This window comes from Nycticebus coucang, chromosome 11 (genome assembly GCF_027406575.1).
Source record: "Nycticebus coucang isolate mNycCou1 chromosome 11, mNycCou1.pri, whole genome shotgun sequence".
Taxonomy (NCBI): domain Eukaryota; kingdom Metazoa; phylum Chordata; class Mammalia; order Primates; family Lorisidae; genus Nycticebus; species Nycticebus coucang.
Window position 1 is genome coordinate 43,405,154 of NC_069790.1, and position 27,889 is coordinate 43,433,042.

The 27,889-nt window shown below is 35.4% G+C and overlaps 1 protein-coding gene across 8 annotated transcripts in view; it reads left to right on the top strand.

Moving 5' to 3' along the window:
* Positions 1-27,889, top strand: part of CRPPA (CDP-L-ribitol pyrophosphorylase A) — a 387,693-nt gene that overhangs the window by 96,766 nt on the left and 263,038 nt on the right. For all 8 annotated transcript variants that reach the window (XM_053553590.1, XM_053553594.1, XM_053553595.1 and 5 more), the window contains exons 4-5: positions 6,571-6,675; positions 12,650-12,695. In XM_053553590.1, coding sequence (XP_053409565.1) covers positions 6,571-6,675; positions 12,650-12,695 — 151 coding nt within the window. The remainder of the gene's footprint in view (positions 1-6,570; positions 6,676-12,649; positions 12,696-27,889) is intronic.

The window sequence follows — 27,889 nt, forward strand, 5'->3', positions numbered from 1 at the left end:
AAAATCATCCACAAAACATTTGCATGTAACATCATACTACATATTTTATGATGAGAAACTTAAATTTTTTCTGGAAAGATCAAGAATAAGGCAAGGAAGTACCTCTCACCACTTTTTCAACACTGTCCTAGAATTTCTGGCTAATGCAATAAGAAGAAAAGGAACTAAGTATTATGATTGGGAAGGAAGAAATGAAACTAATTTAACATTATTATTTACATTAACACCCCTAAAAATGAAACACTTAGGCATAAATCTAACAAAGCTTATGTGAGGAAAACTATAAGCTCTGAAAGACACCAAAGAGCTAAGATTTGTAGTGGAGAGGTATTCTGTGTTTGTGGATAGGAGGATTCAATGTTGTCAATGTATCATCTCTTCCCATCTTCACCTGCAAATTCAATGCAATCTCAATCAAAATCTCAGCAGGTTATTTTGGGGCTATTGAAAAATTTATTATAAAGTTTATACATTTATTCTAAAGTTTACATTTATTCTGAAGTTTGTATTCTAAAGTTTATAACTTTAGAATAAAAATTAAACTTTAAAGTTGTGGTATGTGTATATCATGGAATACTATGCAGCCATAAAGAGATGGCGACTTCACATCTTTTATGTTTACCTGGATGGAACTGGAACATATTCTTTTTAGTAAAGTATCTTAAGAATGGAAGAAAAAGTATCCAATTTACTCAATGAAATCAGTATATAATCACCTATACATTCAAGGAATGGTAAAACATAACTATAGTCTAGAAAGAAGGAGGGAAGAGGAGGGAGAGGGAAGGGGAGGGGGGAGGCCAGGAGGAGGGAAGGTATTGGGGGGACCTCACCTAATGCGCATAATGCAATGATACATTTCAAAACTATTAAGAATAGAGTATAAATGTATTACCATAACAAATAAGCGAGGAGATGGTTATGTTAATCAGTTGGATGTAAGCATTCCACATTGTATATCAAATAGCACATTGTGCCCCATAAATGCATTAATGTACATAGTTATGATTTAATAAAGAATAAAAAAATAAAGTTTCTTTTGGAGAGGAAACTTGGAATAGCTAATGCTGTTGAAAGAGAATAAGAAAGTTGTAGGATTGACAATTATCTGAGTTTAAGAGTTACTGTGAAGCTACGGTGATAGTGGCAGTGGTATTGTCTGAGGAGTAGACAAATGGATCAATGGAACAATATGGAAAGCCCAGAAATAGATCCACGTAAGTATGGTAAGCTGATCTCTGGTAGAAGAGCAAAGGCAATACAATATGGCAAAGATCTGTTGTCTTTTCAACAAATATTGCTGACACAATTGGACAGCCACCTGCAAAGAATCAAGTCTGGGTACAGATCATATATTCATCACAATTAACTTAAAATGAATCACATACATAAATGTAAAATACAAAACCATAGGACTTTTAGAAGATAGGAGAAGTTCCATCTGCCCCTGGGTTTATTATATTTTATTTTTTAAATTAAATTATAGCTGTGTACATTAATGCAATTGTGGGGTACAATTTGCTGGTTTTATATGCAATTTGAAATATTTTGGTTTAGATATAAGACCAAAGGCATGATCCATTAAAGAAATGGTTAATAAGGTGTACTTCAAGGAAAAAAAAAGAACAACTCCTCTGTGAAAACCACTGTCAAGAGAATGAAGACAGGTATTGACTGGCAGAAGATACTTGCAAAAGAAATGTGGTAATCTAACTTATACAAAGAATTCTTAAACTCAAGGAGAAGCACACAAAAATACCTGATTATGAAATGTCTTAATAGACACCCCATCACAGAAAATATACAGAAGCCAAATAAGCATGTGAAAAGATGTTTGTCATTTCATCAGGAAAATGCAAATTAAAAACAACGTAGAGATGCCATATGTACCTGTTTCATATTTTGTCCGTTCTAATAATAACAAACGTTGCCCGAGATCTGGAGCCGTAAGAACTTTTGTTTGTTGCTGATGGGAATTGAAAACGGTACGGCTGCTTTGGGAGACAGTTTGACGGGATTGCAAAACTAACCTCATTCGTACCCTATGATGCAGCAGCTCATATATATTTTTTTATTTACCCAAATGAGTTGAAGACTTATGTCAAGATAAAAACATGCACATGAATGCTTATAGATGCTTTATTTATAATTGCCCAAACTGGAACCAACCAGGTGAGTATATAAGTAAACTGGAACATTAAAAAAATGAAATATGCATTAATTGGTGAGTATATAAGTAAACTAGAACATTAAAAAAATGAAATATTCACTGATAAAAAAAGAAATTAGCTATTGAGTCACCCAAAGACATGGAGGAACCGTAAATCCCTATTATTATGTGAAAGAATCCCATCTGAAAAGACTCCATACTATGTGATTTCAACTATATGGCATTCTGGAAAACGAAAAACCATGGAGACAGTAAAAGGATGATTGGCTGCAAGGGTTTCATGGGGAAGAGGGATGTGTAGGGGGAGTGCAGTGGCATTTTACAGAGGTAAAACTGCTTTATAGGATACTATGTTGATGAATATATGTCATTGTACATTTCTGAAAACACAGACTGTATAATACCATGAATGAACTGTAATGTGAATGGTGGGCTTTGGGTGACAATGTGTCAGTGTACGGAACAGTAGTCTCTGTACCATAGCATGTTCCATCATGCTATGAACTTAAAACTTCTCTCAAAGTCTGTTAAAAATACAGAGGGAAAAAAAGAATGCATGGGTCTGTTTTGAGACCTTGAATGCTAGATAAATTTATATTCTACCCTCAAACTTAATTGGTAGCCTTTCTGAGAGTATAATTTTGTGTTGAAATCATTACCTTAAGAATTATGAAGAAATTGATTATTTTAATTTTCATTGTTTCAGCTGAGAAATTCTAGTCCATTAGGATTCTGACTTCTTTGTCCGAGAATTTTTTGTTGTTGTTAATTGGGTTTGGTATATTTTCATCCACTAGCTTCTATATTTCCTAAATTCTTTAAATCTGGAAATTCATGTTCTTCATTTCTGAAACATCTTTCCCTACCTTTTTCTCTTTTCCCCTTTCAATCTCTTTTTATTTGGATATTCAATTTGGATATTTGACTTTGTGGATGAGTCATCTAATTATCTTTCTCTCATTTTCTACCCTTTTAAATGTTACACTATTTTTTTAAATTACAAATATTGTATGTTTTGGGGTCTATTAATAGTTTAAAAAGCCTGGTGGTTTATTTTCTCCCAAATGCTTTACTTTTTGCATCTGTGACCTTATGTTTCATGTTACAATCTCTTCTTGGATGTCAGTGAAATCTGGATTCTGGTTCATGTGTAACCATTGGGGACAGGTTGGTGTGAGTGAGTTTTGTAGGTGGGCCTTGTTGACTGTGAGCTTCCCTGTGATGTGACTGGCATGGCTCTCTGCTTAGTGGAGAAGGCTGCTTGACATTGTTTTGATGGGCAAAGTTTGGGGAGGTAGATGGTTCTAGGGGTCTGTGTATTTCAGCATATGTGATCAACAATATCACCATGCTTCCCCCATGCTGGGTAATAAATGTCAAATATTTTATGCAATTACTCATTCTTTGTTCACTTTACTGACTAAAATGACCATCTCACTTGTTGCTTTTTATTTATTTCATTTGTTCTTTGTTCTTTTTCTTACTTTATTACCTGGGGCCTTTTAATTAATCTAGCATTTTTTTGTAATTTCATTTTATTACTTCTGTTGACTCTTTTAACTATTTTTTTTGTTTAGTGATTAAAATACACATTCTGCTAAATTTCCTTTGAATAAGTTATCACTTTATGTGCACCTAATTCAAAGCCCTCAGAGAGGAGCCTGCAAGTGCTTATAAACTCCTCTTGTGATTGTGGTTCTCAGAGGTTTTACATTCTTTCAGTAGTCTCCACTGAGTCTTCAGCACCTCGTTAAATTCTAGCTTCTTATCTGACATGACTCTTGCTTGCTCTTAGATCAGCTTCGGTTCTCAACCTGTGGGTCGCAACCCCTTTGAGGGTCAAACTACCCTTTCACAGGGTTCGCCTAAATACATCCTGCATATCAGATATTTACATTACAATTCGTAACAGTAGCAAAATTACAGTTAGAAAATAGCAATGAAAATAATTTTATGGTTGGGGTCACCACAACATGAGGAACTGTCTTAAAGTAGAGGCATTAAGAAGGTTGAGAACCACTGTCTTAGATTCTGCCATAAGTAAGCTGGAGATCACATCCTTTTTCTCCTCTGGGGGGGAGCATGTTTTTCCTTAGGTATAAGGCCCCTTGGTTGTCCCATGACCTTACCCCTGATGGGTTGAAAAGTTATACTCCTCTGAGGGGAGCATGTTTTTCCTTAGGTGTAAGGCCCCTTTGTTGTCCCGTGACCTTACTCCTGATGGTTTGAAAAAGTTATACTTCTATAGTTTACCTGCTTTTTCTTTTGTTCAGATATGAGTTTCACTTGTGGCAGTTTTCTATATCCTAGACAAAAGCAGAAATTCATCAGTGTTCTTGAGAAACAAATTTAGACTTTTTTTTTTTATTAAGCATATTTTTTTTAAACTCACTGCTAAAGAAAGTTTTCATTGCAAAAAAAAATCAAAGACTCTCATAAATACTTGTAATATTGGGCTATAGTGACAAATGATAAATTCAGGCTAGTCTCTCTGCTAAGATTGCTCAGCTTCTATTTCCTGTATATATTTTACATTCTCTTGACCTGTAGTTGTTGGTTTCCCATTGACACTAGTGACTGATATCCTAAAGCCTTAATGAAACATGTAGGCTGTTGCCTTCTTGGCTAGTACAGTTCATGGCAGGTGGAAACATAGCATCTATTATGCTTCACACAGAGATGGAAAGGACATTGCTGTTCCTGTGCACTGCTTCTTCATGTGCACTTTTGTGAGCACTTCTAAGGTTATCCTGGGTATGTTTGATATTTTGCCTGTGGAATGAATCAGGAAACCCATTATTGTTAGTTATCTATGGGATTTATCCATGTGTCAGAGAGGACTCTGTACATTGATCTCACATACTAATAGGTAACACTGTATAGATGCCCGAAGTACAAACCAAAGGAACGTTTACCAAAATTCATCTCATGTTATTTGAATATAACTACTTTTGATGATACTCTGTTGAAAAATAGGAATAGCTAGGAAGTATGTGAGGTTATATAGTATGTCAAATGAATTGGGACTCTTGGTAGAATTGGGGCTCTATGTGTATTTGGTAATATTTTCTTCATTAGTTGCACAAAACATTACTGTTAGAATTTTGTAACCTTCAGTACAATAAAACAGCATTAGCTATTTAAGGCTAAGTTAGATGCCTTATTTACATTTGTTGACTTCCAGCAGTGTTTATGAGGATATGCTCTGTACAAACTGCAAATCTACCAAATGTCTAAAATCTTTATAAGTTTGCATGACACCCTTTGCCTTAAAGATAATTCTCCTTCTTTAATCTTATTCAGGTTTTAAGATAGAGATCAGAGACCATTTCCTCTAATAGACCTTTTCTGATACACTCGCACAGAATGAAGTATTTTGTCCACTGGGTTACTTCTAGACCAGTGATTTCCAACTGGTGTGACGTGGCACACTGATGTGCCATGAGAGGATCTTAAGTGTGCTGTGAAAATTTTAAAGATAATTATTTTTGAAAGAAGTTCAAAGCACAGTATTTTCCTTTTGCTCTTTTTTTGATCAACATAATTTAAGCGTGCCATGGAAATTTAACTGTAGGTTTAAGTGTGCCACAAGATAAAAATGGTTGAAAAACACTCCTCTAGACATTCTTTTATTGCTGTGTCTATTACATTCTGTTACAAATTATTTATTAGAAGTCAACTTCCCCTTCTAGACTTGACTTCCTTGGAGACACATTCCATGTCTGATTTAGCTGGTACTTAATGCAGAGCTTGGAGAGAGGATAGATGCTTTGTATTATTCAGCTAAATAATATTACTTGGTTATTTTGATGCTTCAGCTTAAATTGCTAAAAGATGTTATCTATGTTTTACTGATTTTTATCAGAGACCTTTTTCACTTTTTCTCACAATGAAAACTTCAACTATTTCCATGTTTACCATCAAAACATAAGTCATTTAAAAAGGGTTTACTGGTGTCTTACATATTAAAATGAATGACAGAACTGTGACCTGCATGAGTCTTGATACAAATAAAAGATACTGGATTCGGATTTTATAGACATATATTTATTGACAGTTCTGATACAGTATTCCTCAGCTAACCATTTAGGCATTTTATAAACTTGTTTGGAAAGGTAATTTATAAGCAAAGGAAATGAAGTATAACATCTATTTGACATCCAAAACTATTGAGGAAGTTCAAATCTCTTAACAATTGTAATATTGCTATATGCTATTCATTTTGTTTTTGCTTTTAGGGAATGGGGGAAATTGTTTTATAATTTAATGAGCTGCTGATAAGTGTGAGTTCTTAGATTCTTCCTTTCTTTTTTATTTGCAATTCAGTATGAAATGAAAGGCTTAGTTAAACTAAAATATAATTTTAAATAAAACCTTAACATTTTTTTTTCCCGCAACAGTGTAGTGACTACGACTTGGAATTTGGAACTGAGTGTTTGCAGTTGGCTCTAAAATACTGTCATACTAATGCCAAACTTGTGGAAGGATCACCCGACCTTTGGAAGGTAAGACGGGTGGTACTTTGCTAGTGTTCTTCTCCATGCTCGGGCATGCATGTGGGTACGTGTACGTTTAAAAATGGTGGAATACTTAATGGGAGTTAAGGGAGTCTTACTGGGTTTACTGAGCCATCAGAATGTATTCTTTCTGTTGGTTGGCTTTAAGAAATTCCTCTGAGATAATTTACTCAAAGAAATTCTATATTATAGTCCATAAGATGCGTTTATTCACTTTCTCCCTTTTTTTCTTAATCTCTGCGTATAGCTTTTATTCTGTTCACTTAATTGGATTAAAGCTACAACTCTGCCTGCAATATGAACATTTCTTTCTAGGCCCTGGGGTGGTTGCTTAAACTTAAGTGTTTGAAAGGATGTCTGCCATAGATCTTTTTTCTTAAAATTTTTTTTTAATTTTATTTATTTCAGATTAATATAAAGGTATAAATGACTAGGTTACACTGCTTTCATTTGTTATGTGAAGTTTAAGTCGTAGTTTAGTCCTTTACCTGGGGAGTATGCTGTAGTTATGGCTCAGTGGGATAGTGGCTGGTCCCACCTCCCTTGCTCCCCCCATCAGGAACTGGACTCTTTTATGTGGCAAGGCCCAACTCTTCTGATGACAAACTCATTTTTTTTGGGAGGAATGCAATGGTTTTTGTAAACAAGGTAGTAGCATTATCATACTACAGCTTCTTTTTGAGGTTGGAGTATGATTTCCCTTTGTTTCATCAAATACAAAAGAGTTGAACGGTATATTCTGAAAATATGTATTTGATTGAAGGAGAGTTGCTGAATGCTAAGATTGTCTCTGACACTTAAACTGTTGACTTCTAAGATTACAAAATATCAACAGAGTTGGATTATTGCCTGACAGACAAATCCATGTAGTGTTATTGCTCATTTAGGGATATCTAAATGTCTTCAACCCAGCAAACAAATATTTTATTCTGATTTTTTTCTATATATGGCTCAATGGTGATATAAATATTGATTATGAGGATTTGGATAATTACCAGTTAGGGTGTAGTTAAAGATTCAGGTCCACATCTCTGTAGAATCCCTTTTGACTGTCTGCTAGACCTAATTTGAAGGACATGTAAAAAAATAGAAACTGTGAGGTATTTTATCGCTGTTGATGTATCTGTGCTCTCTGGCATCTTTGAGGGTGGGATTATTTACATTTGAGCCTGCTTGTAAAGCACTCTGAACCCTTTGGATGGAAAAGGAAGCAGCACATAACTCTTTGAATTTTCTATTCCATCACCTTCACAAATTTCATCTGTAGGTTCTTTTTTCTTTTGTTAACTGCTCATATTTCATTATTTTCCCCCCGCAAGAGAGCATTAGTCCTCAGGTACATCTTGGCTCTCTGTTTCCCTTTTATGTACTAGAAATGTCAGTGTACACTGACGTGATTGTCTTTTCAGGATGTTTCTCTTGATTCCACTGGTGAGTCACTTCACAAATGCTATTATGGGTTGAATTGTCCTCTAAAAGATGTGGTAGAGTCATAACCTCTGGCACTTAATGAGTGTGACCTTATTTGGATCTAAGATGAGGTTATAATGGAGTAGGGTAAGACCTGAATCCAATGTGATTGATGTTGGTATAAGAATAGGAGAAGAGAGCCGGGTGCAGGAAGAATGCCATGGGATGACGGAACAGAGACTGGAGTGATGCATCTACCAGTCAAGGAAGGCAAAGGATTGTTGGCAGCCAGCAGGAGCCAGAAAGAGACTGGGAAGGAATCTTCATAAAAGCCTTTAGAGGGAATGTGGTCCTGCCTTCAGCTTGTTCTCTAACATCTAGCCTCCAGAACTGTGACAGAATAACTTCCTATTCTTTGAAGCCCCAAGTTATGAAACAATATACCTTAGAAGTCACGGAGTTCCCTCCGTAGTGGTAGGAAATTTCTGATGATTGCACTTCATATTATTTCAGTTGCCACCACAAATTCTAGGAGGACTATTATTTTATATTTTACATACCAATTTTAATAAAAGTAAATATGAAAATTTAACATTGAAGAAAACATCAGTTTTTTTTCACATTACCATGCTTAATAGAGAGCATCCTCTTTGAACGACCACACTACGCCCACAGTCTCCCATAAGTGTGACCAGCACCCAAGAGTCTGGGACTGGCTTCCAGAAACCAACTTTCATGCTTCCCTTGAGTAGTTGTGCCTTGGCAGACTTCAGTAAACACTCTTCTTTCAGTGAGATTTCATCTCATCTATGTAAGAACTTTAGTCCTTCTAATTTACAGTTGCACTATATCTTTGTGTATATATGTATATATATGTATATATATATATATATATAGACACACACATACATATATATATACCAGTATACAGACAGTTCTAAAAAGATGTATTCATATCTTAAAAAAGGAAAAAAACTATTAAAATCATAACAATACATAACAATAACAAAAGACAAAACAAGTCACATTGAACACCATTTATAATCTCAGAAGTCAAATGTGACTTGAGTTTTACAAATTTAATACAGTAATTTTTCCTTTCTTAAATGTGTATACATTTTTTTAGGTGCTCTCTGTATTTTTAATTATATAGCTTGGTCGCTTACAACACTGTATGAACTTAGTTGAATAGACTTCTTATTTATAAGTGTCAAAACTATCTTTAAGGCATAAAAGACTTATAGCCAATTTTAAAGAAATTTAACAACTCTATTCAATTGTCTTTAGAAGGAATTTCTGAAGTCTTGTGTTATTGCTGTTACTGGAATAGATGACTTTTGATGATTCCTTTTGATGGGGACTACATTTTTTTAGATTCAAGCATTCTAGCATCTTTGTTTAAAAACAAAAGAAACAAAGTAGTCTTTATTTGGTTTTGTAACCTCAAAAGTACAATGTGGTGACATTGTTTCTTTTGAGTGGTTTTCATGTAGTTATCCAGTTTCAAGAAAGGATTGTCTAGATGTACATAATTGACAAAATGGAATAAAGTTCCAAAAATCTATGTAGTAAATATTGTACATGTATAAAATATAAGTTTGTCTGGATTTTTCCTAATTGTTAGAGTTATGAGATGAAGGTGGGAGAGCATTTGGTTAGTCTAATGTAAGATGGTGGCCAACTGGGGTTGGCTCTTTTCTGAAAGGTCTATTTCACTACTTTGTATGTCAACACAGAAACAAAATATAGGTATTACTGGTCTTTGCCAGAGTATCATTGAGAGAATCCTTATTTAGGATTGAGAAGATGGGCGGCGCCTGTGGCTCAAGGGGTAGGGCGCCGGTCCCATATGCCAGAGGTGGTGGGTTCAAACCCAGCCCCAGCCAAAAAAAAAAAAAAAGGATTGAGAAGACAATTATGTCTGTAGCTCTGAGCTTCTTTCTATTGAATATTTTCTACTCTATTGAATTTTTTTTTAGCTAAACACATTACTCAAATGCAATATTGCATAGAAGCTCAATTGGACAAGACAGACAAAAATCAAGCTGAGCTAGGTATCAGAGGTTGAGTTGGAGTCTCTCTCTCACATTATACCTTTACTATTCAAGTGGTGCCTGAAGCTCTAGTGAGCACAGTTTAAAAACAAGTGAATTAAGTTTGAAACAAGTGAATTAGGAATTCGCTTCATCACTACAGGATTGATTTTCTTTTTTGAAGTAGTTATTTTTTCATAACATAGTATTGTGCAAGGTCAAAGGAAGACACAGATCATACTGACAGAACAAAATGAACTTTAAAACTGATAGGGTGTTTTGTTTTGTTTTTCTTCCAATTAAAAATAAGGAAAGGAAAACCGTATTACTGTAAAAGTTAAATGGAAAAATTGAATGACACATCAATTTACAATTACAACATTTTTCCAGTAATATTTCCTTTGAATTATTTAGCTGTTTTATTTAGAAAAAAATAAGGCTATTTATTTATTTTTATTGTTTGGGATTCATTGAGGCCACAAAGGATTAGGTTACACTGATTGCAGTTGTTAGGTAAAGTCTCTCTTGTAATTGAAGATACTTTAAAAGTTTGCAAGAGATATATTCTATAGTTTACTTTTATTAAATCAGTATTTGAGAAGAACAGTTGATGTATGCAGAAGATCTTAAAAAAATCACAAATGCTTCGGGCAGCGCCTGTGGCTCAATGGAGTAGGGCGCTGGCCCCATATGCCCGGGGTGGCAGGTTCAGGCCTAGCCCTGGCCAAAAACTGCAAAAAAAAAAAAAATCACAAATGCTTTAATCTGTGTATAATAGGTATTCATAGGAAACAGAAGATAAATTTGAGTCTTTCTTATTATACAGTTAATTATTTAATATTACAGCAGAAAAAAACATTTGGGTAATAAATGTATTTTATCCATATGACTGACCCCAGTGCAAAAAATAAGTCTTGTAAGTGTTCTAGAAAAGTCATTTTAGTATCTCAGAATAATTTTTCTATTAATTCAGAAAGCCATAATTAAGATCTATATGAAAAACTAAGGCACTTTCATAATTATTTTATTTTAATTCAAAATTCAGTTCTACCTATCAAAGCAGGAAGGAGTAGAAATGAATTTTGACTATTAGTCATCTTCTCCTTAATTTCTGTTTCTATGTCCTACACAGTGGACAATTATAGTGGGAAAGACATTCCTATTTATGTTGAAGATATCAAGAAAACCTGATTTTAGATATCTAGTTAATTTGGTATTTTTAAGAAAAAAATTAAAAACTAATTTTACAAAAAATGCTCAAGTATAATGTAGTCTCTACATATTAAGGATTTTTATTCACTCTATTCATTACTCTGTTCCCACTTAGAGTAGCACCTAGAATATAGGAGTTATTCATTCAGTATTTATCGAAACAGTGGATGAGATCAATATATTCTTGCATTTGGTAATGTACACAGCATGAACCTTTAAGTGTCTGTATGTATTTTAGTCCCCCCTCTTTTTTTCCAGATAGTACTGATTTTGGATCAGTATCTATAGTTTCATTATTTACCCTCTCTTTCAGCTATGTGATACAGGGGGTCTAGGTCTGTAGCGTACATGCTCTGAGCTCAGTGCATGGGGTCTGGGAGGCATCTGCCATAGACACATACCAAGGCAGGAAAGGTTACAAGAGGCAGGTTACGTTAGAAGGAGGTTGTAGGTTTTAAAGGAAAGGTCATCCATCTCTGTTCTTAGGCACTCATTGGTGCTCTGTAGGCTCTTTTTATTGGAGCCATGTTTTCATAAAATCTTACAAGACAAATCTTATCTGGGTACGTACAAATATACTCAATTCAGAAGGAAGTCCCTCTTAATGTGAATTAATCTTTGAAAATTTTCTCATTTCAACTGAGAATGCAACTTAGTGATTTTTGTTGTACAGAGATTTATTCCCTCTATCCTTTGCTTCCTTCTAATATATAACATTATTATTGGTGGTGCCTGTAGCTCAGTGGATCGGGCGCTGGCCACATACAACGAGGCAGGTGGGTTCGAACCCCGCCTGGGCCTGCTAAACAGTGATGACAAATGCAACAAAAAAATAGCCGGCCATTGTGGCTGGTGCCTGTAGTCCCAGCTACTTGGGAGGTTGAGGCAAGAGAATAGCGTAAGCCCAAGAGTTAGAGGTTGCTGTGAGCTGTAACATCACAGCACTCTACCGAGGGCAATGTAATGACACTCTGTCTCAAAAAATAAATAACTAAAACGAATTATTATTAAACAGTAATTTCAGTAATTTGAACATTACCACATTTTCGATTATAATATTAAAGTTATATTAAGCTTTCAGTCACTACTGTCATATAATAATTTAAAGATTTAAAAACAAATCTTCGAGGATTTATAGGAATAGATTTTTTTTTTAAATAGGAAATTATTGATGGAATTCAAATTTAGAAATTGTGTTATGTGTTTATAGTTATTTCAAAATCAAGACTTTACTTGGGGGCATTACTTTATTGCTTTCACATTCCTTCCTGCTCTGTCAAGTCTAATGAGGTTTATCTGTCCTTTAGGTGACCTACAAACGAGATCTGTATGCGGCTGAATCGATTATTAAGGGTATGTTTGGCCTTGTGGCTATCAGTTTCTGTGCTTCCCAGATGTAAGCCAGTTTAGAATTTCTCATGACAGTTTAAGTCCCAGCAGTCTCAGAAGTATAAATGCCTGTAGCCAACAAGATCTCTGATTTGTAGTTTGAAAATAGTTACATTTTATTTTGCTTGTGAAATATCATGAATTATTATGATGTAACATTGGTGTTAATTTTTATAGAGGAAATACTTTATTTACTTAAGAAAAGTATGGGTATTGTACTATTATTAACAGTGAAAACTGGTATTTTAATGAATTTGTAATAGTCTTATTTAATTTTTACTGTTAAGAGAACTGCCACGTCCCCTTAACACTGTCACAGTACATTAGGTAGCTCTCCCATACGAGAAACGTTGTCTTCTCAAATTAGAGAAATTTGACTGAGTGGGGTGATGTTTTAATTCTTTTTTTGGTCTGACAGTGACTACAATTCTGTTTTATGATTTTGGATACCCCACTTCTCTATCTCTAACTCTAAGATCCCAGCTACACAAAGCTGGTTTATTTAATAATCAAATGTTTTTTTATTGGGCTGAACACTCTTACGAATGTAATTAATATGTACAATGAACATTTCATTCTGTATTTTTGTAGCTTCTGTTATTTAAATCAAGTTTCTCAACCTTAGCACTATAGGTGTATTGACGTTATAGGCCAGATTATTCTATGCCATGAAGACTGTTCTGCAGTGTATTTGTCCTCAACTCACTAGATATTAGAAACACCCATTCATCTCAACCCTGCCCCCAGCTGTGATGATCAAAGTTGACTTCCGATAGTGGGAAATGTTCTCTAGGTGACAAAATTGCTCCTAATGGAGAATCACCATTTTTAAATAAATAGTCCTAGTGAGACTGGACTCCTATTCTGAAACAAGTATAGCGGTTTATAATATTTTAGTAGCTAACTTCTTCTTCTTCTTTTTTTTTCATTATGTTCATTCATTGAGTGTACAAAGAATTAGGTTATGCTACATTTGTTAGGTAAAGTCTCTCCTAAAATTGTGTCCCTCGTTCAAGAATGTGCCATATACTGTAACCCCCCCATGACCCTCCCTTCTTCCCTCTCCCTACCCTCTCATTCCCCTGACCCCCACCTTGAATTGATTTGAGTTTTTCTCTTATATGGGTATGTATTAGATTGTTTACTGGCTTCATATTAGAATTGAGTACATTGGATTCTTGCTTCTCCATTCTTGTGATACTTTATTGAGAAGAATGTGTTTCAGCTCAATCTGGGTTAATACAAAAGAAGAAAAGTTGTTATCTTTTTCAATGGCTGAATAGTATTCCATGGTATATGTATACCACAGCTTGTTAGTCTATGTACTCAGGTTTTAGTGAGAGGTAAACTTCTAAATCCAAACTTTTATTGAAGTAGAAATAAGTACTGAATTTAAATTGTGTGCATCAGTATTTTTAAAAATTTTGGAAAAACTTATTTTACAATCAGTTGGTTTCACATGCAGAAAATGGAAATCTTTCCTCTGATCATGACACTGTTTTTGTAGTTTTGCCTTAAGTTCATTGTCCTTCAAGCATATTTTGTTTCAAAGCATTAATGTATCATAATTTATGCATCTGTATGTCACAGATGCATAATGTATGTGAACAGATGCCTAAATCAAAATGTTCACCTATGTTTACATGTCAACCAAGCAATTTATAAACATTACTCTGAAAGTTGGCTAAACCATGATGTGGTTGGTTATATTCTCAACACAAAAATAAAAATTAGGTTGGTTTCTTTACCAAGTCCTATCTGTATTACCTAGGAAAAACAGAAATGATCTTTTTTGTGAACAAGTAGTCGGGGGTTCAAGTGAATTGCAATACATTGGATACACATTATCATAGGTGGTTTCTTTTAGTGCGATATGCCTACATTTTAAGTATAATGGCAGGAATTATGACTTTGTAAATTGTTTGCAGAGAAAATTGTTTTTCTTATTTAGATAAGTTTCTATTTTACATTTATTTTCTTAAGTATTGAAAAACTGTTCTTTCATAGGAACAATAATCTAGCTTGGTGTAAACAGCTGAGTTAGGTCAACAAACTTCACAAGTTTCCTTAATCTCTAAGAATTGTATTTCTAATAACTTCCCCTGAGATTCTGCTGTTGCTGGTACATTTAGAGAATCACTGCTCTGTGGCCTTCCAAGTCTCAGTGTGTGCTTTTAGACAGCAGCGCTGTGATTACCGGAGTACTTGAAAGCAGAATCTTTGCCCCACCCCATTCAATCAGAATTTGCATTTTAACAAGAACTCTGGCTGAGTAGCTTACAGGTTAAATTCCAGAAGCATTCCTCTAGCCTGCTCCTCACCCTTTTAGAGGTCATTTCTTTCAAAATAGTATATTTATTGCATTAAGAGCTCAAAGTCTACCAGCTCCAAATACTTGTTTGTTCATCTGAGAATATTCCTACTTTCATGACTGGTACTCAGTACTATCTCTGTCAGTAGAAATATCTCTCTGGGTAAAGGAAAAGAAAACTTGGATAAAAAAAAGAATAAATTCCCAAATGTAATGTGGTATATAGGAGATTATGGTATATGACAGACTCTGAAATATATTTACCTGTTTGTCTGTTGCTAATGTATTAATCAGAGTTTTCCAGAGAAGCAGAGCCTATGGGATATACATAGATAGTGATGTACAGAAAGATTTATTATGGGAAATTGGATTAGATTGTGGAGCCTAATTCCCATGATCTGCTATATATAGTCTAGAGGACCAGGAAAAATGGAGGTATTGTTTCAGTCCAGATCCAAATGCCTGAGAATCAAGGGAGCCAGTGATGTAAGTCCCACCCTGAGCCCAAAGACCCCAGGCTCATGAGTAGTGATGTCTGATGGCAGGTTGATCTAGCTCCAGAAAAGAAAATTCACCCTTCTCTACCTGTTATAGTCAGGTTCTCAGTGGATCAGATGATGACCCAACCATTGGTGAGAGAAGTCTTCTAAGTCTATGGATTTGAATGCTTGTCTCCTCTGGAAACGCCCTCATAGACACACCCAGAGATAATATTTTCCCAGCTTTGGGGGCATCATTTAACCCAGTCAATACATATAGTATTAACCATCACACTAAATGTTCCAGTGATTTTTCTAGGCACTTCTATTACACAGGATTTATTGGGTACGTAGTGCTGGGTGTGGTTTGAAGTGTTCCCTGCCATTGTCAGAGTCGCGGGTGGGTTCATTGGCCATTTATTCTCAAAAATGAGGAAGTGGCCTCAGTTACAGCTCAAATGAAAATGTCAAACTCAAAGAGTGTGTTGCAGATTTATTTCAGCAAGAGAGAAAGGGAAACCTTCTGCATAGTCATGGAAGGGGACCCAAGATAGAGTTGCCCAGAAAGGTGGACAACAATATTGCTGGGAATATTCTGATGTTTGCTCTTCCCCAGTCTTGACCCGACCAATAAGGTTTCTTTATTTTAAATCCTTCTGATTATTGGTTGTTTCTTCGATCCTCCAATCTAATTGGTTCTTGACTCTGAGAAAGTCAGAGTGGAATTTCCAAGACCAACCTGAAGGTCCTGAGCACCCACACAAGTATTTTATGTATGTTATCTCTTTATCTCTTCAAGAACTCAGTGATATAACTAGTGTTGTTGTTTCTGTCTTACAGGATAATCAAAGGTTCCAAAGCAAATAGCTTCTTGAGAAAGACAGAACTACAAGTCTGTGCCTTAGGCAATTTGCCTTTTTTATGATGTATCTGTTCTACCTTACTTTTCCCCTTAGTATTTTTACCCTTTCAAATTATCTTATCTGAAACTCTTTGGCTACTTGTGTTTGAGAAGTTGGAGTACTTCAGGAACTGCCTCAGTGTGTCACAGACATCACATCATTTGAAACCTTACACAAAATTAAACTTAAGTGTAAATGTTTACACTCAGTGCAATAATAAAGACTGCAGAGTTTCTTGCCAGTTGAAGTTGAGGACTGATTTTGCCACCAAATTTATATATGAAAACAATGGTTTATTTTAGTTTTGAGAACTTTTCGGTTTGGGTATTGCCTATAATGTATATGAATCTGTTTTATTATTTATTTATTTATTTATCTTTTCAATTTGAAAGCTGTCACTGTTTATTAACTGACCAGTTTACAAAAATAATCAGGGCAGATACCTTAGTTCATTCTTCTAATAAGCCTATTGGTTTGGTCTTTCCTGTTATTAGCATCTCGACACCTTCTACAAAGTGGGTTGTCTTTTTCTTCATTCTCCTTCATGGAGACAATAAGTTGAAGGGCGACAAGTTGTTTGCTTCTCTGAAGCATTTTCCAGCTGTATAGATCTCATGAATCAGATCCTCTACGCAGACCATGCCATATTTACTGAGCGATCAAGCGATCAAACTGTTATCAGTCAATGCAATTCGCTTCTTGATTTTGCCATAACCACTCTTGTAGATTAGCTCATTTACTGACTTAAGGTTTGGTTACCCCCATGCAATATAGGGTTCTACAATCCTCAGCATGTTAATTAAAGTCTTCTTGAGTTTAACAAAAGTTCCATTGAAGATCTGGTGAAGGAGAAGCTGTAATACCTTTTTGGACTTTTGGACTCAAACCATCGATACCTCTGATCCTAATGACAAACACCAATTTGGGTTCTTGCCAGCTTTTCTTGCTATCCTAGCCATCCCAATCTCACTTCTGTACATCTGCCTGTATTCCTTATGATAATGCTTAAAGCTTTTTCATTGATAAGCTTCCTCCTTACCTTTCAAAGCATCTTCTGGGTACACTTCTTTCTCAGATGCTTGATCTTCAGCTCTGTGAAATTCTTTCACTTTTTCTTAAGGGTTTCTGGCACAGCAGGAACCTTCTTTTTCTTCTCTTTGATATTCTCCATGGCTCCAGCCAGAAAAGAGCTATGAACCTGTTTTAGATTGTTATTCAGTGAAGGTGGGAAGAAGATCTACTTTTTTGGTATCCTCTAACATTGAGTTGAGTTGCATAGCATGATATATTAATGAGTAAGTCTATTTTTTTTTTCCGTAAGGTATGGGAAATCACGGCCCTTCACATCTTTCCACTGTACCTGGCTTACAAGAGATGCTTATTGGGATCTGCTCAAGATGCTTTAAAATCTGCATTAATTCAGGCCATTATTGAGTAAGCATCCTGGATCCAAATGCCTGGACCCTTAGAATCATCTTGGTTTATTTTACTTTAAGGTATTGGAAATTATGGCTCCTCTCATCTTTCCAGTGTACCTGCTTCCAACAGATGCTTCCAATAGATTCTACTGTATCTATTCCTATATCATATCTTCTTTTTTAAAATTTCAGAATGTTACAGGGATACAAGTATTTAGGATATGTGGATTACTTTCGTACTGGTTGAGATAAAGTTATAAGTGTGCCCATCATCCAGACAGTGTACATTGTAGCTGCTAGGTATAATTTTTTTTTTTTTTTGCAGTTTTTGGCCGGGGCTGGGTTTGAACCCCCCACCTCCGGCAAATGGGGCTGGTGCCCTACGCCTTTGAGCCACAGGGGCCACCCTACCAGGTATAATTTTACTCATCCCCCCTCCCATGTACCCAGTTTTCACTGAGTTTTACTTCTATCTGTGCACATGAATGCTGTTCAGTTAGTTTCAATTTAACAGTGTATTTAGTGTTTGTTTTTCCATTCTTGTGATACTTCACTAAGGAGAATGCTTCAGTTCTACTCAGATTGATACAAAAGGAATTAATTCATTCTTTTCAATGGTTGTGTAGAACTTCATGGCATATATATAGCATATTACTAGTCCATTTTAATTGATGGGCTTGGGTCCAGCATTTTTGTGATTGTGTATCATGCTGCAATAAACATTTGAGTGCAGTGTCTTTTTGGTAAAATAACTTCTTTTCCTTTAAGTGAATACACAGTGGTAGGATTTCTGGATCAAATGGTAGGTCTGCTTTTGGTCTTTGAGGAATCTCCATACTGTTTTCCACAGAGGTTGTATTAGTTTGCAGTCCTGCTGACAGTGTGTCAGTGTTCCTTTCTCTCTACTTCCATCCAGCATCTGTTATTTTGGGACTTTTTAAAAAAATCCATTCTCCTTGCTTTTTTGATTTGTATTTCCATGGTTAGTGATATTGAGCATGATACATTTTTTCACATGTTCATTGGCCATTTGTCTATGTTCTTTTGAAAAGCTTCTGTTTGTGTCTTTTGTCCACCTTTGAATGAGTTGTTTGATTTTTTTTTTTTTTTGCTGCTTTGCTTGAGTTCCTTCTAGATTCTGATTATTAATCCTTTATCAGATCCATAGTATGCGAACATTTTCTTCCGTTCTATAGGTCGTCTATTTGCTCCATTGATTATTTCCTTGGCTGCCCAGAAGCTTTTTAGTTTAATCAAATTCCATTTATTTATTTATTTATTTATTTTGCTGTGATTGCCATTGGGGTCTTTTTCATAAATTCTCTATCTATGCTGGTATCTAGAACAGTTTTTCCAACATTTTCTTCTATAATTCTCATGATTTCATGTCTTAGGTTTAAGTCTGTTATCCATCTTGAATTAAGTTTAATGAATAGTAAGAATCCTGTTTCAGTCTTCTACATGTGGCTATCCAACTTTCTCAGCACCATTCTGTACCCCGGTGTATATTGTCTTCGTTGACAACCAGATGGTAAAACATGGATGGTTTTATATCTGGGCTCTCTCTTCTGTTCCATTGGTCCATATATTTATTTTTGTGAGAGTACCATGCTGTTTTGGTTACTGTATCCATGTAGTATAGCTTAAAGTCTGATAAAGTGATGTCTTCACATTTGCTCCTTTTGCTTAAGGTTGCTTTGGCTATTCAGGCTTTTTTCAGGTTTCAAAAGAAGCATAGAGTTATTTTTTCTAGATCTGTGAAAATTGACATTGGTATTTTGATGGAGCTTGCCTTTAGTCTGCCTTTACTCTGAGACATGACCATTTTGTACCTCTTAAATCATGCAGCTACTTGTGCTGGCCACTAAAGTGGATACCGGATTCAGTAGCTCTCTTGGTGAGTACAACAGTGGTTAGTGAAGTTCAGTCTGTATACCTAGGATTCCTTTAGCTTGAAAACGGTACTTTTAGTTGGCCTGATGAAAAGTGGTAATACAATTAACAATGATGATTTTATCTCCTAGTCGTTACCTAAGCTCACAATATAGTCTTCTATAGAGTGTATGTTGTTGGAATCACAGGGGGATAAAAAGCGTATGATAGTTTAATGACAAATTTCTAGGATTGCCCAAAGAAAGAGTAAAAGTAAAAATTTAAAATCAGAATAATAGTAAAAAATACATTTCGAGGTACTGTTTAATTGTTCTGTTTTGAAAATTTTAGTAGTTTAATGGTCTTTATTTAGACATTAGAGTTTTTCCTCTCTTACTGTGATATAAGTGCCTTCTATTTTGCAATTTGTCCTTCCTAAGATGTTCTTTCTCTTGAATACTAATTATTGCTGATCAGCATATTATAAACTACTGTAACTATTTTGTTAATTTTTCCAGACTCTATATAATATTTCTGGGGTAAATATCATCATGTCTCATGTCTTGAAAGAGCATTTTATACTCTAAAATTTACTTGTCACCAAAATAGCAAGTGTGTTTTGTCTATCTTAATTTATGTTCAAGTTAACATCTTTGTCTTTATATGGAAATTTTGATGTTGAGCAAAATGAGTAATCTTTTTTCACTGGTATTTGATGTGTTTGCTAACTTCAGGCAAGCTTTTGACTCAAATCTCTAAATTGCAGTATGTAGCATGTCTACAAATGGGATTTTTTATTGTGTTAGGTATTTTTAAATTAAGCTTAATTTATTTTAGCATCAGCATGTTTACATGGATTTCCATTTATGGTACAGAATTTGATAACAGGAAACATTGTGTATAGAAAGTGGTACCTTCATTTATGTCTTACACAAGTTAATGACACTATGTTATACCAAATAAAGCAAAGCCTTTCCTTTTTTTATTGTTGGAGATTCAGGAAGGGTACAAAGAACCAGGTTATATTGATTGCTTTTGTTAGGTAAAATCCTTCTTATAATTGTGTTCCACCACTCTAAAGGTATATCACACACTGTGACTTCCCCAAACCCCACCCTCCTTCCCTCTCTCAGCTCTCCTCTTCCCCCATCCCCCACCACGCACTAGGTCATTAATGGTCCTCATGTAAGAATTGAGTACATGGGATTCTTGCTTCTCCATTCTTGTGATGCTTTACTAAGAATAATGTAGTCCACTTTCATCCATGTTAATACAAAAGATGTAAAGTCTCCATCTTTTAATGGCTGAATAGTATTCCATGGTATACATATATCAGAGCTTGTTAATCCATTCCTGAGTTGGTGGGCATTTAGGCTGTTTCCATATTTTGGCAATTGTAAATTGAGCTGTGATAAATAGTCTAGTGCAAGTGTCCTTACGGTAAAAGGATATTTTTCTTTTGGGTAGATGCCCAGTAATGAATGGGATTGCAGGATCACATGGGAAGTCTAGTTTGAGTTCTTTGAGGATTCTCCATACTTCCTTCCAAAAAAGGTTGTATTAGTATGCAGTCCCATCAGCAGTGTAAAAGTGTTCCCGTCATATCCACACCAGCATATGCACTTTTGAGATTCTGTGATGTGGGCCATTCTCGATGGGGTTAGATGATATCTCAGGGTGATTTTGATTTGCATTTCTCTAATAATTAGGGTCGATGAGCATTTTTTCATATGTTTGTTAGCTGTTAGTCTGTCTTCTTTAGAAAAGGTTCTCTTAATTTCTCTTGCCCATTGATATAAGGGATTGTTGACTTTTTTCATGTTGATTAATTTGAGTTCTCTGTAGATCCTAGTAATCAAGCTTTGGTCTGATTCAAAATATGCAAATATCATTTCCCATTGTGTAGGTTGTCTATTTGCTTTGGTTGTTGTCTCCTTAGTTGTATGAAGCTTTTCAGTTTAATTAAGTCCCATTTATTTATTTTTGTTGTTGCACTTGCCATGGCAGTCTTCAACATAAAGTCTTTCCCCAGGCCGATATCTTCTAGTGTTTTTCCTGTGCTTTCTTTGAGGATTTTTATCATTTCATGCCTTAAATTTAGGTCTTTTATCCATCTTGAATCAATTTTTGTGAGTAGAGAAAGGTGTGGGTCCAGTTTCAATCTTTTACATGTGGATATCCAGTTCTCCCAGCACCATTTATTGAATAGAGTTTCTTTCCCCCAGTGTACATTCTTATTTGGTTTATCGAAGATTAGGTGGCTGTTAAGTTGTTAGTTTCATTTCCTGGTTTTCTATTCAGTTCCAGATGTGTATGTCTCTATTTTTGTGCCAATATCATGCTGTTTGACCACTGTGGCCGTGTAGTACAGCCTAAAGTGTGGTAGGCTGATGCCCCGGCTTTGTTTTTATTACTAAGAACTGCCTTAGCTGTATGGGTTTTTTTCTGATTCTATACAAAACAAAGAATCATTTTTTCCAAATCTTGAAGTATGATGTTGGTAATTTAATAGGAATGGCATTGAATAGGTAGATTGCTTTGGGAAGTATAGACATTTTAACAATGTTGATTATTCCCAGCCATGAGCAGGGTATGTTCTTCCACTTGTTAATATCCTCTGCTATTTCCTTTCTTAGGATTTCATAATTTTCTTTATAGAGGTCCTTCACCTCCTTTGTTAGGTATATTCCTAGGTATTTCATTTTCTTTGAAGCTATGGTGAAGGGAGTTGTGTCCTTAATGAGCCTCTCATCTTGACTGTTATTGGTGTATGCAAAGGCTACTGACATGTGGACATGGATTTTATATCCTGAAACATTTTTTTTGATGACTTTCAGGAGTCTTGTGGTTGAGTCTTTGGGATTCTCTAAGTATAAGATCATGTTGTCAGCAAAGAGGGAGAGTTTGACCTCCTCTGCTCCCATTTGGATTCCCTTTATTTCCTTGTCTTGCCAATTGTATTGGCTAGAACTTCCAGCACTATGTTGAATAGTAAAGGTGACAGAGGACAACCTTGTCTGGTTCCAGTTTTAAGAGGAAAAGCTTTGAGTTTTACTCCATTCAGTAAAATATTAGCTGTGGGTTTGTCATAGATAGCTTCAATCAGTTTTAGAAATGTTTCACCTATGCCTATACTCTTCAGTGTTCTAATTAGAAAAGGATGCTGGATTTTATTGAATGCTTTTTCTGCATCTATTAAGAGAATCATATGGTCTTTAGTTTTGCTTCTGTTAATATGGTGGATAAGGTTTATGGACTTGTGTATGTTAAACCAGCCTTGCATCCCTGGGATGAAACCTACTTGATCATGATGTATGACTTTTTTGATGATAAGCTGTAAACTATTGGCTGGGATTTTGTTGAGAATATTTGCATCTATATTCATTAGTGAAATTGGTCTGAAATTCTCCTTTTTAGTTGGGTCTTTTCCTGCTTTTGGTATCGGGGTGATGGTTCCTTCATGGAAAGTGTTGGGGAAGATTCCTTCCTCTTCAATTTTTTGGAATAATTTCTTCAGTATGGGAATAAGCTCTTCTTTGAAGGTTCGATGGAATTTAAAGCCATGTGAAGCCATCTGGACCAGGGCATTTTTTTGTTGAGAAATTTTTTATCGTTTGATCTCAATGCTTGGAATTGGTCTGTTCAGGAGATCTATTTCTTCCTGGCTAAGTGTAGGGAGAGGGTATGATTCCAAAATATTAATCCTTTTCTTTCACACTGTCATATTTCTGGGCATAGAGTTTCTGGTAGTATTCAGAGATGATCTCTTGTATCTCCATGGCATCCGTTGTTATTTCCCCTTTATCATTTCTGATTGAGATACTAGAGATTTTACTTTTCTATTTCTAATTAGTCTGCCCAAAGGTTTATGTATTTTATTTATTTTTTCAAAAACTCGACTCCCTGTTTCATTACTTTTCTGAATGATTCTTTTGTTTTTCAATTTTATTAATCTCTGATTTAATTTTGGATATTTCTTTTCTTCAGCTGGGTTTAAGCTTAGGTTGTTCTTTATGAATTTGTTGATGTGCCCTCTTTCTATTTTTTTGATGTACGCATCTAAAGCAATAAATTTTCCTTTAAGGACTGCTTTTGCTGTATCCCACAAGTTTAGGTAGCTTGTGTCTTCATTTTTGTTATCATCTAGGAAGTTAATGATTTTGTCTTTTATTTCTTCCTGCACCCAACTGTCATTCAGTATAAATTTATGCATTTAAGTTGGGTTCATAAATATTTAGAATCGAAATGTCTTCTTGTTGTATTTTTCTATTGACAAATATGAAGTGTCCATCTTTGTCTTTTTTGACTTTAGTTGCTTTAAATCCACTTGTATCTGGAAGTAAGATTGTAACCCCTCTCCTGAATTCTGTTTGCCTAAAAAAATTGTCTTCCATCCCTTAATTCTGAGTTTTAATTTATCCTTTGAAGCAAGGCATGCTTCCTGCAGACAGCAAATGGATGGCTTGTGTTTTTTTTTATTCAGTCAGCCAGTCCTTTTCCTTTAAAGACTGCTTTTGCTGTATCCCACAAATTTTGGTAGCTTGTGTCTTCATTTTTGTTATGATCTAGGAAGTTATTGAGATAATTGATAAGTGTGGTGGATTTCTAGTCATCTTATTTTGTGGAAGTCCATTGATAAATTTTCTTTTAGATCATTGTGGATGCTAGGTTTTGTCCTTTAGTCTCTGGGTGCTTACTTTGGTGGTGGTCCATTGTTATGGTCAGTGGGTAGAACAGATCAAAGTATTTCCTATAGATCTGGTCTTGTTGTTCCAGACTTCCTTAATGTTTGCATATTAGCGAAAGATTTGATTTCTCCTTCAAATTTAAAGCTTAGCAGGATATAGAATTCTGGGCTGGAAATTGTTTTGTTTAAATAGATTATATTTTATTTATTTATTTATTTTTTATTTTTATTAAACCATAGCTGTGTACATTAGTATGATCGTGGGGCACCATACACTTGGTTCGTAGATCGTTTGACACATTTTCATCATATTAGTTAACATAGCTTTTGTAGCATTTTCTTAGTTATTTTGCCAAGACCTTTACATTCCACATTTACTAGGATTTACATATACCCTTGTAAGATGCACCGCAGGTGTAATGCCATTAATCACCCTCCTTCCCCCTCCCTCCCCTCCCTTTCCCCTTTCCCTTTCTCCCTATTCTTTCTCCCTATTCTTAGGTTGTAACTGGGTTATAGCTTTCGTGTGAAGGTCCTACATTAGTTTCATAATAAGAGTGAGTACATTGGGTACTTTTTCTTCCATTCTTGAGACACTTTACTAAGAAGAATATGTTTCGGGGGGGGGGAGGGAAGAAGAATATGTTTCAGCTCCATCCATGTAAACATGAAAGAGGTAAAGTCTCCATCTTTCTTTAAGGCTGCATAATATTCCATGGTGTACATATACCACAATTTATTGATCCATTCGTGGATCGATGGGCACTTGGGCTTTTTCCATGACTTAGCAATTATGAATAGGGCTGCAATAAATATTCTGATACAAATATCTTTGTTATGGTGTGATTTTTGGTCTTCTGGGTATATGCCCAGTAGAGGGATTACAGGATTGAATGGCAGATCTATTTTTAGATCTCTTTCCAAAAGGAATGTATTAATTTGCATTCCCACCAGCAGTGTGAAAGTGTTCCCTTTTCTCCACATCCACGCCAACATCTCTGGTCTTGGGATTTTGTGATATAGGCTAGTCTCACCGGAGTTAGATGATATCTCAAAGTAGTTTTGATTTGCATTTCTCTGATGATTAAAGATGATGAGCATTTTTTCATATGTCTGAAGGCTGTGTGCCTGTCTTCTTCAGAGAAGTTTCTCTTCAAGTCCCTTGCCCAGCCTGCGATGGGATCCCTTGTTCTTTTCTTGCTAATGCGTTTGAGTTCTCTGTGGATTCTGGTTATTAAACCTTTGTCGGAGACATAACCTGCAAATATCTTCTCCCATTCTGAGGACTGTTTGCTTGCTTTACTTACTGTGTTCTTGGCTGTGCAGAAGATTTTTAGTTTGATCAAGTCCCAATAGTGTATTTTTGAAGTAGCTTTAATTGCCCGGGGGGTCCTTCTCATAAAAAACTCGCCCAACCCAATTTCTTCAAGGGTTTTCCCTACACTCTCTTCTAGTATTTTTATAGTTTCACGTCTTAGGTTTAAATCTTTAATCCAGTGAGAGTCTATCTTGGTTAATGGTGAGAGGTGTGGGTCCAGTTTCAGTCTTCTACAGGTTGCCAGCCAGTTCACCCAGCACTATTTGTTAAATAGGGAATCTTTTCCCCATTGAATGTTTTTAATTGGCTTGTCAAAGATTAAATAACGGTAAGTAGCTGGATTCTTCTCTTGGTTCTCTATTCTGTTCCAGACAGCTACTTCTCTGTTTTTTTGCCAGTACCATGCTGTTTTGATCACTATCGATTTGTAGTATAGTCTGAGGTCTGGTAGTGTGATTCCTCCTGCTTTGTTTTTATTTTTGAGCAATGTCTTGGCTATTCAAGGTTTTTTCTGATTCCATATAAAATGAAGTACTATTTTTTCAAGATCTTTAAAGTATGACAGTGGAGCTTTAATGGGGATTGCGCTGAAATTATATATTGCTTTGGGTAGTATGGATATTTTAACAATGTTGATTCTTCCCAACCATGAGCATGGTATATTTTTCCATTTGTTAACATTCTCATCTATTTCTTTTCTTAGAGTTTCATAGTTCTCTTTATATAGATCTTTCACGTCCTTTGTTAGATAAACTCCAAAATATTTCATCTTCATTGACACTACTGTGAATGGGATAGAGTCCTTAATTGTTTTTTCAACTTGACTGTTGTTGGTATATATAAAGGCTACCGATTTATGAATGTTGATTTTGTAACCTGAGACACTGCTGTATTCCTTAATAACTTCTAAGAGTTTTGTAGTAGAGTCCCTAGTATTTTCCAGATACACAATCAAATCATCTGCGAAGAGCGAAAGTTTGATCTCTTCTGACCCTATGTGGATACCCTTGATTGTCTTTTCTTCCCTAATTGCGGTGTCTAAAACTTCCATTACAAAAGAGCAAAGGAGACAATGGGCAGCCTTGTCTGGTTCCTGATCTGAGTGGAAATGATTCCAATTTAACTCCATTCAATATGATATTGGCTGTGGGTTTGCTGTAGATGGCCTCTATCAGTTTAAGAAATGTCCCTTCTATACCAATTTTCTTAAGTGTTCTGATCATGAATGGATGTTGGATGTTATCAAAAGCTTTTTCTGCATTGATTGAGAGAATCATATGGTCTTTGTTTTTTAATTTGTTTATGTGCTGTATTACATTTATAGATTTACGTATATTGAACCAGCCTTGAGACCCTTGGATAAAACTGACTTGGTCATGATGTATGATTTGTTTCATATGTTGCTGGATTCTGTTTGTTAGGATCTTGTTGAATATTTTTGCATCTATATTCGTTAGTGATATTGGTCTAAAATTTTCTTTTCTTGTTGGGTCTTTTCCTGGTTTGGGGATCAGGGTGATGTTTGCTGATGATTTGGGGATCAGGGTGATGTTTTGGGGATCAGGGTGATGTTTGCTGATGTTTGTGATGTTTTGGGGATCAGGGTGATGTTTGCTGATGTAGAATGTGTTGGGTAGTCTTCCTTCTTTTTCTACCTTTTGGAAAAGGTTGAGTAGTATAGGTACTAATTCCTCTTTAAAGGTTTGGTAGAATTCTGACGTGAAACCATCTGGTCCTGGGCTTTTCTTTTTGGGGAGACTTTGTATGGTTGATGATATTTCTGAACTTGATATGGGCCTGTTCAACATTTCCACTTGTTTTTGATTAATTCTTGGAAGGTGACGTGCTTCCAAGTAACGGTCGATTTCCTTCAGATTTTCGTATTTCTGAGAGTAAAGTTTCTTGTAATATTCATGAAGGATTTTTTGGATTTCTTAGGAGTCTGTTGTTATTTCGTCTTTGTTATTTCTTATTGATGAGATTAGAGATTTTACTATTTATTTATTTATTTATTTACTTTTTATTGTTGGGGATTCATTGAGGGTAAAATAAGCCAGGTTACACGGATTGCAATTGTTAGGTAAAGTCCCTCTTGCAATCATTTCTTGCCCCCATAAAGTGTGACACATACCAAGGCCCCACCGTCCTCCCTCCATCCCTCTTTCTGCTTC